The 16,409-nt window shown below is 38.5% G+C and overlaps 1 protein-coding gene across 1 annotated transcript in view; it reads left to right on the top strand.

The window, feature by feature from the left end:
- Positions 1–16,409, top strand: part of slc9a8 (solute carrier family 9 member 8) — an 86,687-nt gene that overhangs the window by 27,222 nt on the left and 43,056 nt on the right. The window contains exons 5-8 of the mRNA XM_039689853.2: positions 6,519–6,602; positions 7,081–7,182; positions 7,361–7,395; positions 7,484–7,627. Coding sequence (XP_039545787.2) covers positions 6,519–6,602; positions 7,081–7,182; positions 7,361–7,395; positions 7,484–7,627 — 365 coding nt within the window. The remainder of the gene's footprint in view (positions 1–6,518; positions 6,603–7,080; positions 7,183–7,360; positions 7,396–7,483; positions 7,628–16,409) is intronic.

Here is a 16,409-nt window from a genome sequence, read left to right as displayed (position 1 = left end):
AATATAAAGTGGGGGCGACTGAAAGTGAAGGCTTCCATACATAGGAGCTGATGGGTTGATTAAAGGAGAACTCCGGCGAACAATGAACCTTTGGTCTAATAAAACATCGGTACACAGTCAACCGTTCTCTGAGTTTTGTTTTCATGATAATCGAATGTAAAGAGTTTTATCTCTAAAAACTGTTTAGCGTATAATGCTAGTAATGGGGGCATTGACTAAGTAAAAAGAAATCGCTAGTTTATACCACTAACAAGGCTCAAAATAGCCCCACACTAACGCAGTAACATAATGAGGCTCCATACATGCAAAACGAAGCATTGAGAACTTTGTAAGTGTACAGACCGTTTAATAAGAAGATTCTTTATGAAGACAGTTCACTTCGCATATACAGACAAGAGCCATCTTAAAAAATAGTCTCGATAAGTCAAACCACGAACGTCGTGCTGAGTGATCTGAACTGTATGAAGTTCAGCGAACTTCTGACAGCGTTCGGGGATCGACTTATCGAGACTATTTTTTAGGATGGCTCCTGTCTGTATACGCGAAGTGAACTGTCTTCATAAAGTATCTTCTTATTAAACGGTCTGTACACTTACAAAGTCCTCAATGCTTCATTTTGCATGTATGGAGTCTCATTATGTTACTGCGTTAGTGTGGGGCTATTTTGAGCCTTGTTAGTGGTATAAACTAGCGATTTCTTTTTACTTAGTCAATGCCCCCATTACTAGCATTGTACGCTAAACAGTTTTTAGAGATAAAACTCTTTACATTCGATTATCATGAAAACAAAACTCAGAGAACGATTGACTAGGTACCGATGTTTTATTAGACCAAAGGTTCATTGTTCGCCGGAGTTCTCCTTTAACAAGTTTAAAGAATCAAACGCATGGGAAAATATGGGTCAAAGGAAAACACAGCTGTTAAACAATAACTCAACATATCTCTGACAATACCAAAGCGCCAGTACATTTGAAGACACTAATATGTTGAGTTAAGACAACCGGTTTTAGGGGTAGTGAGTGATAATGTAAAGACATTTGATATATAGAAAAAATCGAATGAAATGGTACAGTTGTGTTAAGAACATATTAATGATTTGAAACCCATTTCAAAGTAGAAATGTTGCTATTTTACAAACTAAAGACTGGTTGTGAGACATGCTTTGTCTTATTTTGCAAGAACCGGTGAGCAGACTTAGTTTAAAGATGAAAACTGAGTTTGTAATAAACTGGATCGGTTGATTGATTGAGGCAAGCCTCAAAATAGCATAAGTTCTTGGCAGCAGCTTGTCCTCCTGAAGCTATGGCATGCTGTTGCCTTGTTACTGCTACAGATGGACTCGACCACCTTTAGCCGTCTGCCCATATGCTCGAGTCCAGAAATAAGGCTTTGCACCCAATGCACATGTAAACCATGTGTCTTGACACAACGTTCCTTAGCCCCACTTCTAGTAAAAATGTGCTGAAATATGAGGATTATCTGCCTCGTGATGTACATTTTCGTGCCTGAACTTAGCCATCAGCAAGGCCTAGTTGGCTGCATTGTTGTCTGCTGTCTACATACAGTAGGCACGACCTCCTAAGGCAACACCCTAACCGAAGGGAAGCTGTTAAGTTGTGATTTGAAGAGCTTTTTCAAGCTCTGCACTCAATTGCTAACTTGAGCGATTTCACAAAAGACTTATTCACACCAAGAGTGAATATTAACTGCAAATATGTATCATAAATATGAGTCTCAAGTAAGACTGAATCGAAACTGGTTCCAATTTCTTAATCCTTCTTTACGTCTTAAGTCACCTTTTTGTCAAGTCATCTTCATTTATATAGCGCTTTTAATAATGTAGATTGTTCCAAAGCTGCTTTACAGTGATAATAGGAAATTAAAGTAACAGAGATTGTTTTGGCTTTGTGACAGCTCTTGAATAAAGTTATTGTCCAGTTAAAGTTAGTTTTAATTGATTCTCCTGCATCGCAACGAACATTAGTTATTAACTGAGGGGCCGCTAACACAACACTGATAACAGAAAACTCTTAATAGTAACTCATTTTGGAGCCAAAAATAGAACTAATTGTAAAATATTTTTTATCAGCATAGATCATTTATGTAAGGTGTCCAGAACAACATACTAAAAGTCCTAAGAAATCCTAGTTGAGGAAATATGTTAAATTCTCATCAATCCGAGATGTGTGCCAGTAAGGCCAGGCAACAATAGGGGTGTATTGTTGCCTGGCCTTACTGGCACACATCTCGGATGGGGCTATTTTTTTTCCTTTACTCCTATCAAAACAAAACTTTATACAATGAAAGTATCCATGAAAAGTAAAACATTTTGTATTAGAAGTTTCTTTGAAAAATAATTTGAATATGCAAATTATGATAATCGAATATGCCCAAAATACATCCTAATGGTCCTATTTTTTCCTTCACTCTTTACAATCACAATCAAACCTCACACAGTGAAAGTGTGCATGAAAAGTAACATTTTTGTTTTACAAGTTAGTATCTTATAAAACAAAAATGTATGTAGTTAGTTTCTTGGAAAAATCTATTTTAAATATGCAAATGAGCTCAACACTAGGCCTTATTGACTTATGGCCAAGAAGCAGTGGCGATTTCTTTAAGAAATAATGTAAAAAAATTAATGGTCAAATGTGTACTAATGTGTTAACATTTTATTGACTAAAAATGCGTTAGAACATGTTCATCTCGAAGACGAGTTTGCTCAGAATCAGGTACTAGCAGGTCGGCAGACTCGGTTTCCTTCTCATAGATTCCTGTAGTGTCACAGTGCATTTCCCCGTTGAAGCCGAGTGTCCATTGACTTCTTAAGACACAGTCTTAGAAGGTGATGACACAGACTTGTTAGTACTTGATTTTGACTGTATGGTGGCTGTATATATGACTGTATATCACTGTATGGGGGCGATAAAGATGAATCACTGGATATGCTGAGATACAGGCGTTTCTGTGATAAAGTAACTCAGAACCCTGGAACCTCAAACTCTCCCTCCAACATCAACTGCCACAGAGAAGGGGTCGAGGATCCAGGCTGGATAAAAAGAAGAAGAAAAAAAAACACTTTAAAAAGAAAAACTAAAAAAAAAAAAACCAAACAAAAAAAAACCCACCCCTCTCCTTCTGTTGCTACCTTGTTGTGGTGGGGAGGCTTGTGTGCCTCCGTGACCCCTGAAGACTATACCAGCGGGGGTTATACCCCTGGCAGGTACTACCAAGCCAGGCAGTTTTCAGGTTAGAGGCCAGTCTAAAAGCAGCATTGCCATCACCCATTGGCAGATGATTGGGCCGATTTGTCATACAAGGGTGAAGGTTGTTTCTGCCTATGCACATTAGGACATATTCAATAAGTGTGGAGCAGCTCATGTGCATATACTATGTGCATCGGATTCATTTCAAAAGAAACTTGTAATACAAAAAAAAGTTACTTTTCATGTATACTTTTACTTTTTAAAGTTTTATTGTGGTAGGAATAAAGGAACAATTAAGCCTATTTGGGTGTATTTTGGGCATATTCGATTAGTGTATAGCTCATTTGCATATTAAAATTCATTATCAAAGAAACTTGTAATACAAAAAAAAAAATACTTTTCATGGGTGCTTTCATTGTGTAAAGTTTCATTTTGATAGGAGTAAAGGAAAAAAAAAAATAGCCCCATTGGGGTGTATTGTTGCCTGGCCTTATTGGCACACATCTCGGATTTATGAGAATTTAACATATTTCCTAGGATTTCTTAGGACTTTTAATATGTTGTTCTGGACACCTTAGAAATAATCTAAGCTGCAAAAATTCTTTTACAATTAGTCTGTCGTAAAACTCTACTTTGCCTAGACTATAAGTTCTCTCTACGCTAACCTGTGAGAACGCTGATGGCGTGCACATGCGTATTGAGAGTTCATTCTATACATATGCGTGTTTCAATATATGTGCGCAGGCATGTAGTCCTTCCCTAAAAAAAACAACCCTCATCAAACTACTTCTCTAGCCTTAAAAATTATAATACAGAATTGTTTTGCTTTTTATTTTGTCAAAGACCACATCCAGCTTGGATTCAGAATGATTGTCAAAACACAGGTCTAGTCCATCATGTCCGCGAAAGCTTCACAAGCCATGTTTTCATTACTTATTTGCGAAATATTTTCTAAATGTTGGTACAAAACTTTTGCGAAATGGCGGCGTTTCCATTAACCGATGTTATGCCACTAAAACGCCACTCTTTCTTCTCGCGATAAGTCATTACAGAAATCATGGCAACAGTTGTTGGTAGGTTTACGAATATCAGAGCCACCGCACTAGCCATTATATTTAATGAAAGGAGACCGAGGCGTGTTTATCCAAGCATTAACGGCATCATATGAGGCGTTTCCATTGGGCGTATTTTCTAGGACTCTTTCAGAAGATGTGTAATTAAAATCCATGAAAACATGGATTGCTGGAAAATCTCAACAATGGTTGGGGAAGTGTTGCCATTAATGAAGGAAAATTCTGTCAATGCAGGGAAAGAGTAAAATGGATATTTCACCCACAAATAAAAGTTCTGTCATTTGATCTCCTCATGCCGTTCCAAACTCAGATTACAAATGAATATATTTTTAATGAAACCTGAGAGATTTCCTTCCCCTCCTTTGATAGTCCGCAAAGACATTGTAAAAGTAATCCCTGAATTAAACGTGTTTCCTCAGAAGTCTTGAATTGAACTTCTTGATTATATTGGTACTTTTTGATTATAGATGGTATATTACTTACAATTTTTAGGTAAAATGGTTTTATGAATAATATCGTCATTTGTGTTTCGAAGATGAACGAAAGTCTTAGTTTGGAACGACATGAAGGCGAGTAGCGTAAATGATGACAAAAGTTTTATTTTTGTGTAAACTAACCCTTTAAAACATGACATTTGTATTATCGGCTGGGTGGCTTTTTCCATTAAAGTATGTCAATTTTTTTTGGTCTAAAAGCCAGATGTTAAACACTATTCATGACACTCACATTTTGGTTGAATTAATCAATTTTGTGAATCTTTTAGTTAGATTTCAGAATGACATTTTCAACATGATAATTTCCACAGAGCTCATTGCAATGCATCCTGGGATTGCCTTGGGCTCAATGAACGGTTAAATGACTCCTGGTTTACACAAATGCCCAACCTTAGCAGCTCTTGCGGCAACTCTGACAATGCAATGTGTACTTCCTTAGTTACGAAATGCATTCTGACCATTTTTATCAGATCAAGCTTGCGTTTGTACATTTGCATACTTTGTGTCGACAGTGTGTCTGGGTTCATCCATGAAGATAATTTTAGCCATTTTTTAAGGCGACGTCATTTTGCTGCCTTCTGATTGTAAAAGCTTTGCCGTCAAAAGCTTGCCTATCATGTCTAAAAGTCAAAACAAAGATTGTGAGATGCCGGCAGAAGAAATGCTGCATTATCGCTGACTGTTACAAAATGGCGGAGCGTTTGGTTGGCTTTCCAACATCTACCAACAACTCTCATCTAAGGATTCATGTTTTAACAACTACACAATTCCTCTAATATTTCTCTGCCGTTGTCAAGACGGTTCCATGAATTTCTCTAAACGTTCATGACCCAACATGTAGCGTGTGCCTGGAGTGACTTTCTGGAACTGAAAGAGAAACGTGGTGGAGCTAGGCCTCCCTACACAGGAACGTCAAGAATGGCAGTGTGGAAGTGATGAAATGTGAGGTGCTGGTGGTTACATGCATGAAGGGGATCTTTGTGTCTTTCTGCACACATGCCATCATCATCACTGCCACAGGACAAACACAATTCCGCTTTGTACTCTATTATAATGTGTGTGTGTGTGTGTTGGCAAGGGAAGTGAGTTTATAAACAATCTCATTTACAACAGTAATTCAGAATGCCTTACATTTACATTAGAATTATAAAGAAAATAAATCATCTTTATTATATAAAGGCCAAGGTTACAAAATTATAAAATTATCTAAAAAGAAACTGGAGTTTCATCTAAAAAATAGTTTTTTAAAATAGCAACTATTTTTTTTAATTTTAATTTATTTTTTTTATAAATAGACCTAAACCGGACTAAACACGATTACCGGGCAACCTATTACTACCATTAATAGTACTCTTAAACAGGGTTGACAAGTGTGTGGTTCCCACTTCAGGATTGGGCCAGTTTTAAACTGTTACTGTGGGTTGATTTCACCCCACTTTTGACATTGCATAAATTATATTAGACTGAAAAGCTTATAAGACTAACCTACTATAAATAATAACAGTATTCATATGAGCAGTATCCACGATAAAATGAAATGTCTGTATGTTTAAACAGTAGAGCGTTTGGTGCTTGCAACGCCAAGGTCATGGGTTCGATTCCCAGGGAAAGCAAGAACTGATAAGAATGTAAATGAGTACCTTAAAATAGAATGTAATTCACTGTGGATAAAAGTGTCTGCCAAATGCATTAATGTATATGTACATTTTCAAGTATACTTCTTTCTTTCTTTCTTTCTTTCACAGGAAGAGGAGATGTTTCGTCCCAATATGTTCTTCCTATTACTTTTACCACCAATCATTTTTGAGTCTGGATACTCATTACATAAGGTAAATATTGCTGTGATATTATTCATTCAAAAAAGAAAAAGATCCATGAATAAGTTGTTGTAAAATATAACAGCACTGTGCTTTAAGCACCCAAATCTGTCTAAAACATCAGTGGTTAGATTGAATCCTCCACTGAGTGAACCGAATGGCTCAGAGCAGTTACTGAATCTCACGGCATGTTTAGTGTATTCAAGCATTTTGAAACTGCCTTTAGCATGCGTGTGAAGACTTGGCCTTACAAATGATATATTGTAATGGTGAGACCCAAAGTCATAAAGAGAAGTTTGAATGAAACACTAAGCCATGTGATGCAGACTGTTTATTGCTTTAATAATAATAATAATAATAATAATTAATATTAGAAGTTGTATAGAGTAGCAAACCTTTTTTGTCCTCAAGCAGTCAACTTTTGAGTCTGGATTCAGAGACTGTTATAAGTCTATAAACGGATATAAAGAGACATGTTTTTATTCCACAGGGTAATTTTTTCCAAAACATCGGCTCAATCACATTATTCGCCGTCTTCGGGACAGCGATTTCCGCCTTCATCGTGGGAGGGGGGATCTATTTCCTGGGACAGGTATTTCTTTGTTTTAATAGACATCGACAGTTTCCATGTAAGGAGACCTAATACTGTAAGTGATCATAGATCCAGTAAGTGGTTTATCTAGTTAGACTAGTTGGCACACCTTAACTGCTCCTTTGGCATGATTTCTCTATGATTATGACTGTTATGTTTGGATGTGTTTCTTGAATAGGCTGACGTTATTTACAAGATGACAATGACAGACAGGTGAGAAAAACCTCCAAAACTATTGAGCAAAGGCTTTGGCATGTACATTCATGTCTTCACGGTTTTTCTCTGTTGTTCTTCTCTCTAGTTTTGCGTTTGGTTCTCTGATCTCCGCTGTGGATCCAGTCGCCACTATCGCCATCTTTAATGCTCTGAATGTGGATCCGGTGCTCAATATGCTGGTGTTTGGGGAGAGCATCCTAAACGACGCCGTCTCCATCGTATTAACAAAGTACGCCCCACTGAATCGTCATAACTCTTTGTCTGTCATTTTACACCAACTGCTACTGAAACCTAAGCACAATCTCAGCCCCGTTTGACATGTTTCCCCCTGTGGGCAGAAAGATTAGCTCTGCACCAGCCGGTCTCAAACCAGCACTACTATCATTGGCCAAGAGGTACAAAGAGAACTACATTCCCAGCTTCTCAAGAGAGACACTGTGCTTGAGTTTTGATTTTGGAGAAAATGTTGTGTGACAGCAGTTGGTAGCAGTCTCTCTTTTCTCTCACATGTTGTTTCTGTGCAGGTTTGCGTGAAAGCGTGTCAGGCATTTTTCTGTTGTAGTCTGTGGTCAAGCTTCCGTTGGCTGTGTGGCCTGCAGACATCCTCATTCTGAGTGTTTCTGCCTTCCGCTCGTTTTCTGCTTCTATGTCCCATGATTGATGACCACATGAAGGTGTGCCTTCAAGTCACCTTCTTTTAAATAGTGCTTTTTACAATACAGATTGTATCAAAGCAGCTTCACAGTGATAACAAGAAAATAATGCAACAAGCTTGTTTCTAGAAGAAACTTGCGTCATCGTCCTCCTTAAAGGCCGTGTTGCAGGTTAACCACCACCGTCCATTAATGGGTACATGCATTTTTAAAACGTCACAAAAATGGTCTTTAAGTTTTTGGTATTACCGTTTTTTTTTACACTATTAGGTGATGACATGACGTTGGGGAGAAGTGGAGGAAACCCAGACAGCAAACTGACATTGAATCAACGTGGAAACGACGTCAAGTCAAGTCACATTTATTTATATAGCGCTTTTCACAATACAGATTGTATCAAAGCAGCTTCACACTGATAACATGAAAGTAGTACAACACAGGATCAACAACATTGCTAAACACTAAATAATCCCAACTGAGCAAGCTCAAAGCAAGCCAAAAGCAAGGCGACAGTGGCAAGGAACCAAAACTCCATCAGATTGGATGGAGAAAAAACCTTGGGAGAACCCAGGCTCAGTCGGGGGCCAGTTCTCCTCTGGCTTACATTCATATTGTTTAAATATAAATATTAAATATAAATATTGTTTATGAATAAAACGGCGCCATAACATATCGCAGGCGTTGAGTCGTCTCTTCACAGGCGTTGAGTCGTCTCATCACAGGCGTTGGGGCATCCGAAATCCCCGTGAGAGGCTGGAAACAAAACTGGACCTGACGAACGGCATTTCAGGGTCCCGAGATAACAGCATAAAGGCAGATGGGAAATAATTAGCATAGCTGATGTTCATAATGATTTCCGTTATATGGAACGTCTCTCATGACATTGAAACAACGTTGATTTTGCTCATCGAATTAACGTTGAACCAACGTCAGACGCGGCATTCTTCAAAGCTAAATGAAAATCGAAAATTGGTTTGCTTTAAACAACGCGTTGATTTCAAGTTGATTTTCCGTTAGTTTTGAAAGAATGACGCGTCTGACGTTGGTTCAACGTTAATTCGATGAGCAAAACAATGTCAGATCAACGTTGTTTCGATGTCATATTTCCACGTTGATTCAATGTCAGTTTGCTATCTGGGAAGGAACCAACATGTAGCCAACATGTATGATGGCCCACAGCCGTATAATTTCGAACCTGCCAGACGCGAGAGGGCAAATGAGGAATTGCCAAGAACTGATGCCAATTAAATGCATGGCCCGAGGGGAATGAGTGGAGAGTTGGTAAAGTGTCCTGGTGAGTTGCTATCATTTAGCAACACAGCAATGAGCACTGGAGTCTTTTTTTTTTTTTACTCTCATTGAATATCACCGAGTGAAAAATCAACGTTTTCTTTATATCCAGTGGCAGTGATCATGACGTTAGGTCAGATAAGTACCGGTAACCTTTGTCATAGTGTCGTAGTACTGGTAAACGGTGTCTTTGTCATCTAGAAATAGAAGACATCATGCTAGCTATATGGGCGTTTCTAAGCGTTTGTCTCTTCCTCAGGTGAAAATGTTGTTGTAAACGTAGCCTGCCGTTGTCGTTGTGTTTGACAGATGCTTGTGTGGGCTCTGCCGTCCCATGTAAACTGCATTGGATGCTTGTGCTGTAGAGCAGTGTTTCCCAAACTTTTTTTCTGGCGACCCACATTTTAAAGTCGATAAATCCTTGTGACCCAAAGAACATTAGGCCCATATAGTTCATATATCACGAAGAGAATTTATGCATTAACAAAATATGTATGACCATTTTTTAAGGTCATTTTTAAGCTTCCAGTTAACTATTTAAAAGATATTTGACAAAGCACTTTTTTTGTTTAACCTGTTGTTGACAATATGCAGAGGTGAAATGAGAAAGGAAAAGTTGACAGGGCATCTCATTGTTTTCATATTCTCATAGTTACAGTGTACATAATTTACTATAATAGTTATTATAGGCTTAAATTAAAATATTCTGACACCGAGACTTTGTAACCATGCATGGCTCACTACCACTGCATAAAAATGCCTAAACAGGCACAAAAAAAAAAAAAAAAAAACTACACACACGATTAAATACATATTCCTCTACCCCCCTAATAAATCTAAGGCAATATAAATGACTATAACATAGCATTCAATATAAATATTCCACATTTATGCCCAAACCATGGTAAATTATTACATTCAGGCTATTACATGGTAAATGTTTGTAAGGGGGGTGATTAGGGCATTTAGTCTTCTAACTTTATTCATGTTTCTTCTATTTTTCTCATCAGTAGTGTTGGGAATGTTAAGACTGTTTCATCCGATTTAAAACTAGTTAAAATCATTGAGTGATGTGTGGTTTGTAAGAGAGAGGAGTACGTGTCCGACGCTTCTTAAAGGATGTCGCGCAACGTTGTTTAATAATAGTGTCCGGGACCGGGAGTAAACGCAACTCCTTTAAGCTTTGCGTTCCGTTATCCACTGGGCCGTGCTGCCTAGTTCAAAGTAAACTAGTGAAACGACTGAAACCAGCGCTATTTTGTTCTCTATTTGTTGTTACTTACCGAGAAACCGCTTCAGGTGAACAAATCCGAATCGTTTCAGACCGTTATGCACGCGCGTTTGGCCAATGGCCAATTCATGGAAAGGAAATAATCAAACCAACGAATGATTATTATCGCTGGTTCAGTCGACAGAAATACGGGACACACATAAAAACTGCTGAAATATTCGGACTGTAAACTTTTCTCTCAGGTCAGTCGGAGTGCTCATGGTACACACACAGTGCGTGCGTATAGTCATCCAGCTGCACGCGCCACTGCGTCCACGCGCATATCTAACCAAATTTAGCCGCGCGGCACCACCAGAAAATAGGAGGAGAGGGAGGTTGGGGTGCCCTCGGCCGTATGGAGATGATTGGCGGGCCGCACTTGGCCCGCGGGCCGCCAATTGAATAGCCCATATCTAGAGAGTAGCCTACAACACACTGAAAAATAGTGGCGACCCAGACAAAATCTCCCGCGACCCACGTGTGGGTCGGGACCCCGACTTTGGGAATGACTGCTGTAGAGAAGCTCACCCCGCGACCAGATCTGACGTGCCTCACCATTGTCAATCTACCTACTATTTATTTCTATCCATTTATCTATCTAGCTGCTAGCTAACTATGCTAACGTTGACGCTATCTATGCTAACGCTAACGTCTATCTGTCTGTCTGTCTATCTATACATAGTTCCCACATGACGTCACAACATACGGGCATTTGCCGACCCGGCGCCATTGCTTAGGGCAAAACATTAGAAGAAGCAATACGAGTTGAACGAAGTGAAATGAGTTTCGTGCTATAAAGTGAAAATGGTCATCTCCTGCTGGGTCAATGGATGATAAAATCGTGCCGGATGTTCAGTTAAATCGGGATTTTACACTATACCCGTCATTAGACTCCATGGATGTGAGAAGACTAAGCTTTTGTCCGAACAACGACGGAGATTATGGCTGGCGAGCATAAACAGGAAAGAAACTCACTCAAAACACGCACGAATTTGTTTGACAAAAGCACAATGTTGTGTTTTATTGCGAGTGTAAACGAATATAAGTTAACACATTGCAGTTTGTATAATGTCCTGTATGAACAAAATGACGAGCTATTAAAAACATACAAAACAACATTGTTTCCACTGTTTGATCTCACATTCCAGCATTGCAATCTCAGATTATTTCCATAAAGATCCCGCGTATAATGTAGTTCCGCATTACATTACTTAAATTGCACGCGAGTTATTTATTTTTATATTCATACACCGAACCATGACGCCCGCAAGTACATGCATATTACAGAAAGCACCGGTGACTGTTTTTAGGGGAACATAGGAATTAAGTTGTGCAGGCTATGGCTTTTTAATAGACAGATTAGCATCATGCTACTTCGCTATGATGACTAAGTTACTTTTCAATTGATTGCACTTGAGCAAACGTCACCAAACCAACCCCACGTCAATCTGATCGTAGCCTACACCTCCAGTGATTTCCAGAATTGCTCACATGTGTAAAAACTACTCACCAATACCAGATAATGGTGCACATGAAAATACTGTATCTGAGGCAAAGTTGCATAATCAGTGCTCAGTGCTTCCTTCGTTACTGCATACGGATCCACACCATTTATGAATGAAATGTTCGCATTGTACCTCTCTCTGTCTTGTTTTAATAGTCTCTTTATAATCTATTTCATTTTGTCTTTTCATGATTTGCATAACAATATAAACATAAATAAATATTTGTTTGTAAAACGACATTCTCTGATAAAACTTTGTAAACGCCTATGGTAAACACAGCGGTTTTGCCCTCAAAGATGGCGTCTCCGGGGAAGTCACGTGACATTAATTCGCCTGTGGGAACTATGTATATAGGCCTGTCTAGTCTATCTACATGTATTTATCTATAATCTCCGCTATCTGAATACTCTCGTCTACTTCTTGTCGCTCTAGTCACTCTCAATGCTCTCAAGGAGGGCTTTGGTAAATTCTCTACCCAAGGTGGTGTAATGCGTTGTGGGGGAAATAAGAATTGTTGCAAACCGCTGTAACATAGCACCTACTTTTTCGTATTATATTCCGTTTTGTGATACCCATAAAATACAATGGATAACAGTTTAAGCCAAGTTCACACTACATGATTTTAAGCCCGATTTATGCCCGATTTGCAAATCGTTGAGTCGCCGACAGGTCAGGGTGTTATCGCGTGCAAATCGCTGGAGATTAGCGGACGATGAACGCTTGCCAATCTGTTAGTATGAAAGAGCCAACAACGCAGCGAAAACGCTCGCAGACGCCTCGCAGACGCGTCACCGAGCCCAGAAAAATATCTAGCCTGCTAGATATCCAGAGCAGTCGCGCGACTCAAACTCAGTGATGTCATGAGTACAGCCAATCATAGCAACGCATGGGTTGAGGACACCAGGTAAATCTTAGTTTTTCTCTCTTTTTTTGTATTTTTTCCCTCAGAGCAGATCGTCGAGCAAACAGTGTGCAGCACTAGTTTCTGTCTGACGTCCATATTCACGTGTTGTGTTCTCTTCTTCGCTGGGTATTGGCGCAATATTTATTTATTTATTGCGTGTTTTTTTCGTGACAAAACGTGGTTTGTTGACAAGATAGAATCGTTGGGTGACAGAGTTGTTGTCAACTTGTTATTTATTTGAGTATTTTCAGGATTTAGTCCGTACCATAGTACTGAAACAGCTCTCATTGAGTCACAAATGATTTGCTCTTATCATCCGATCGTGGTTGTATCTCTATGCAGTGCGTTGTCAACTCGTGTAGTGAGTTACCTCCTGTTGTGGATCAATCACGTTGTGTTGTGTGGTGTGAACAGTTAACAACTTGAACACTCCAGATTTCACTGAGAGCAAGTCATAGTGTGAACAAGGCATTAAATGTTTATTACCAACAAGCAAATTGCACAAATTCGTTGAAAATTAAGGCCAATCAATAATAGTGTCGACTATTAAATGTCCCCAACTAAGCAAGCCAAAACCCAAGGCAACAGTGGCAAGGAACCAAAACTCCATAAGGTGAAAGAATGGAGAAACAACCTTGAAAACCTTGATTTCTGGAGAAAGAAATCAGGCTCAGTCGAACGAACAGTGTGTGATTATGATTCAGGCAACATTACAGGTCAGAAGTCAGATTGGATCAGAAAATTCACAATATTATTATCCAGTTCCATCTAGTTGTGTCCAGGCACAGGTTCACCCTCTGATTTGACTTCAGTAAACCTTGGAATAAATGGAAAGACTAACATTAGCGTAGATGCCATTCTTCTTATGACGTAACGAGTACATCATGTGTTCTAGGAAGTGTCCCCGGTTCCGGCTGACCTAATCTATGCAGCTTAATAATTATTTAACTGTTTTGAAGAATAGAAATGTATAATGTGAATGCCAGGTAAAAGAGATGTGTTTTTAGTCTAGCTTTGAACTAACAGAGTGTGTCTGCTTCCCAGACAATGTAGGGAGACTGTTCTTAAGTTTTGGTGCTAAATAGAAGGATCTACTGCCTGCAGTCGATTTTGATATTCTAGGTATTATCAACTGGCCGGAGTTTTGAGATTGCAATAGACGTGAATGACTATAATATGTTAAGAGCTCGCTCAAGTACTGGGGAGCTAAACCATTTAGTGCTTTATAGGAAGTCAGCAATATTTTAAAATTTAGACGATGTTTAATAGCCAGCCGATGCAGTGTTGACAGAAGCGGGCTAATATGGTCATACTTCCTGGTTCTGGTAAGAACTCGAGTGGCTGAGTTTTGGATTAGCTGTAGTTTGTTTATTAAGTGTGCAGGGCAACCACCCAGTAGAGCATTACAATAATCTAGCCTTGATGTCATGAACGCATGATAACTTTTCTGCATTTTACATTGAGAACACATGTCATAATATATATATATATATATATATATATATATATTATCAGCCATCAAGTGTTAGGCAGTATTCTAGGTTATTACGTGTGGAAGTTTTTTTGTCCAATAATTAGAATCTGTTTTTTTTTTTCAGAGTTAAGAAGTAGGAAATTACTACTAGTCATCCATTTTTTATATATCAGCTATGAATTCCATTAATTTTGTGAATTTTGCGTTTCGTCCGGGCGTGAAGAAATATAGAGCTGAGTATCATCAGTATAACAGTGAAAACTAATGCCATGCTTCCTAATGATATCTCCCAAGTGTAGCATGTACAGAGTGAACGGCAGTGGTCCTAGTACTGAGCCTTGTGGTACGCCATACTGAACTTGTGATCGAAAAGACATCTCTTCATTTACTTCTACAAACTAATAACAGATACGATCAGAGAAGTATGATTTGAACCATGCTAATGCAAGTCAAGTTTTTTGTTATCTACATGTATATTTAAATCACCAACAATTAGGACTTTATCTGCAGCCAGTACTAACTCTGATAGAAAGTCAGCAAATTCTTTGATAAAATCTGAACTGTGCCCTGGTGGCCCGTATACTGTAGCAAGCACAAATCTCAAACAGGATTTATCACTTACGCTACATAACATTACAGAAAAAAAAACACCATTGCTTCAAATGAATTATATTTAAAATTAGATTTCTGAGTAATTCTGAAGATATTGCTATAAATTACAGCAATACCTCCCCCTTTTTCTTTTAAACGAGTTTATAGTAGTAATCTTATGGGGTGGACTCATTTAAAGTGATGTAATTGTCTGGTCTTACACAAGTTTCTGTCAAACACAGCACATCTATGTTATAGTCTGTAATCATATCATTAACAATGAGTGCTTTTGAAGAAAGAGATTGAATATTCAGCAATCTGAGCTTTATCATTTGTTCATCAAATTATATGTGTTTTTTTTTTTGTTGAAAATCAATCAAATTTTTACCCTTAAATGGGTTTGGGAGTTTTTTTGTATTTCCCAGTGCTGGGAACAGACACATACTCTTTATGTTGATATCTACAGTAGGTGAAAGAGTTTCTATGTGATGGGATTTATCTGACCTCTGTGACGTGAGACAGCTAGCAGACAGTCTTTAGGTTTAGCCAGTCTGTCTGCTTCCTGACCTGAGCCCCAGATTGTCATGTTTGAGCTCTAAGACTATGTGCCATATTACTAGAGAGAAGAGCAGCACCATCCCAGGAGGGATGAATACCATTTCTGTTCAACAGGTCAGGTCTGCCCCAAAAACTTTTCCAATTGTCTATGAATATGTTATTCTGCAGACACTACTTCGACAGCCAGCCATTGAGTGAGGTGATTGGCTAACTCAATGGCTAACTATAATAATAATAATAACTTTAGTTTATATCGAGCCTTTCATAAAACCCAAGGACGCTTTAACAGCAAGAGGCGGAAGAAGGGAGGGGATAGGAGGAGAGAAATGAGAGGCCAGGGGAGCTAAAGCCCGTAAGCCCGTAAGGTGTGTTTTAAGCTGGTTTTTAAAGGACATTAGAGATGGAGCAGATTGGATGGCATGAGGAAGCTTGTTCAAGAGTGATGGAGAACCAACACAGAAAGCTTTATCATTAAATAGGGCTGAACGATTATGGAAAATAATCTAATTGAGATTTTTTTTAACCAATATTGCGATTTAATATGCGATTTAAAAAAAAGTTATTTACTTTCTGTATTAGTCGACAAAGACAAGCAATAAGTTCCCCAGTATCCCAGTAGGGATGGGAATCTTTAGGCAGCTCATGATCCGATCTACTTTTTTTTATTAATTAATCTTAATAACACTTAAAATATGTATTTAATTACATGTGTAAAAACACAAAAATAATTATAAAAAATCATTTAATTAAACCAATGTTAAGAATT

This window comes from Pimephales promelas, chromosome 20 (genome assembly GCF_988280905.1).
Source record: "Pimephales promelas chromosome 20, fPimPro1.hap1.1, whole genome shotgun sequence".
NCBI classification, from domain to species: Eukaryota; Metazoa; Chordata; class Actinopteri; order Cypriniformes; family Leuciscidae; genus Pimephales; species Pimephales promelas.
The sequence above is the reverse complement of the archived record's forward strand: the minus strand, read 5'-3'. Positions and strand labels throughout refer to the sequence as shown.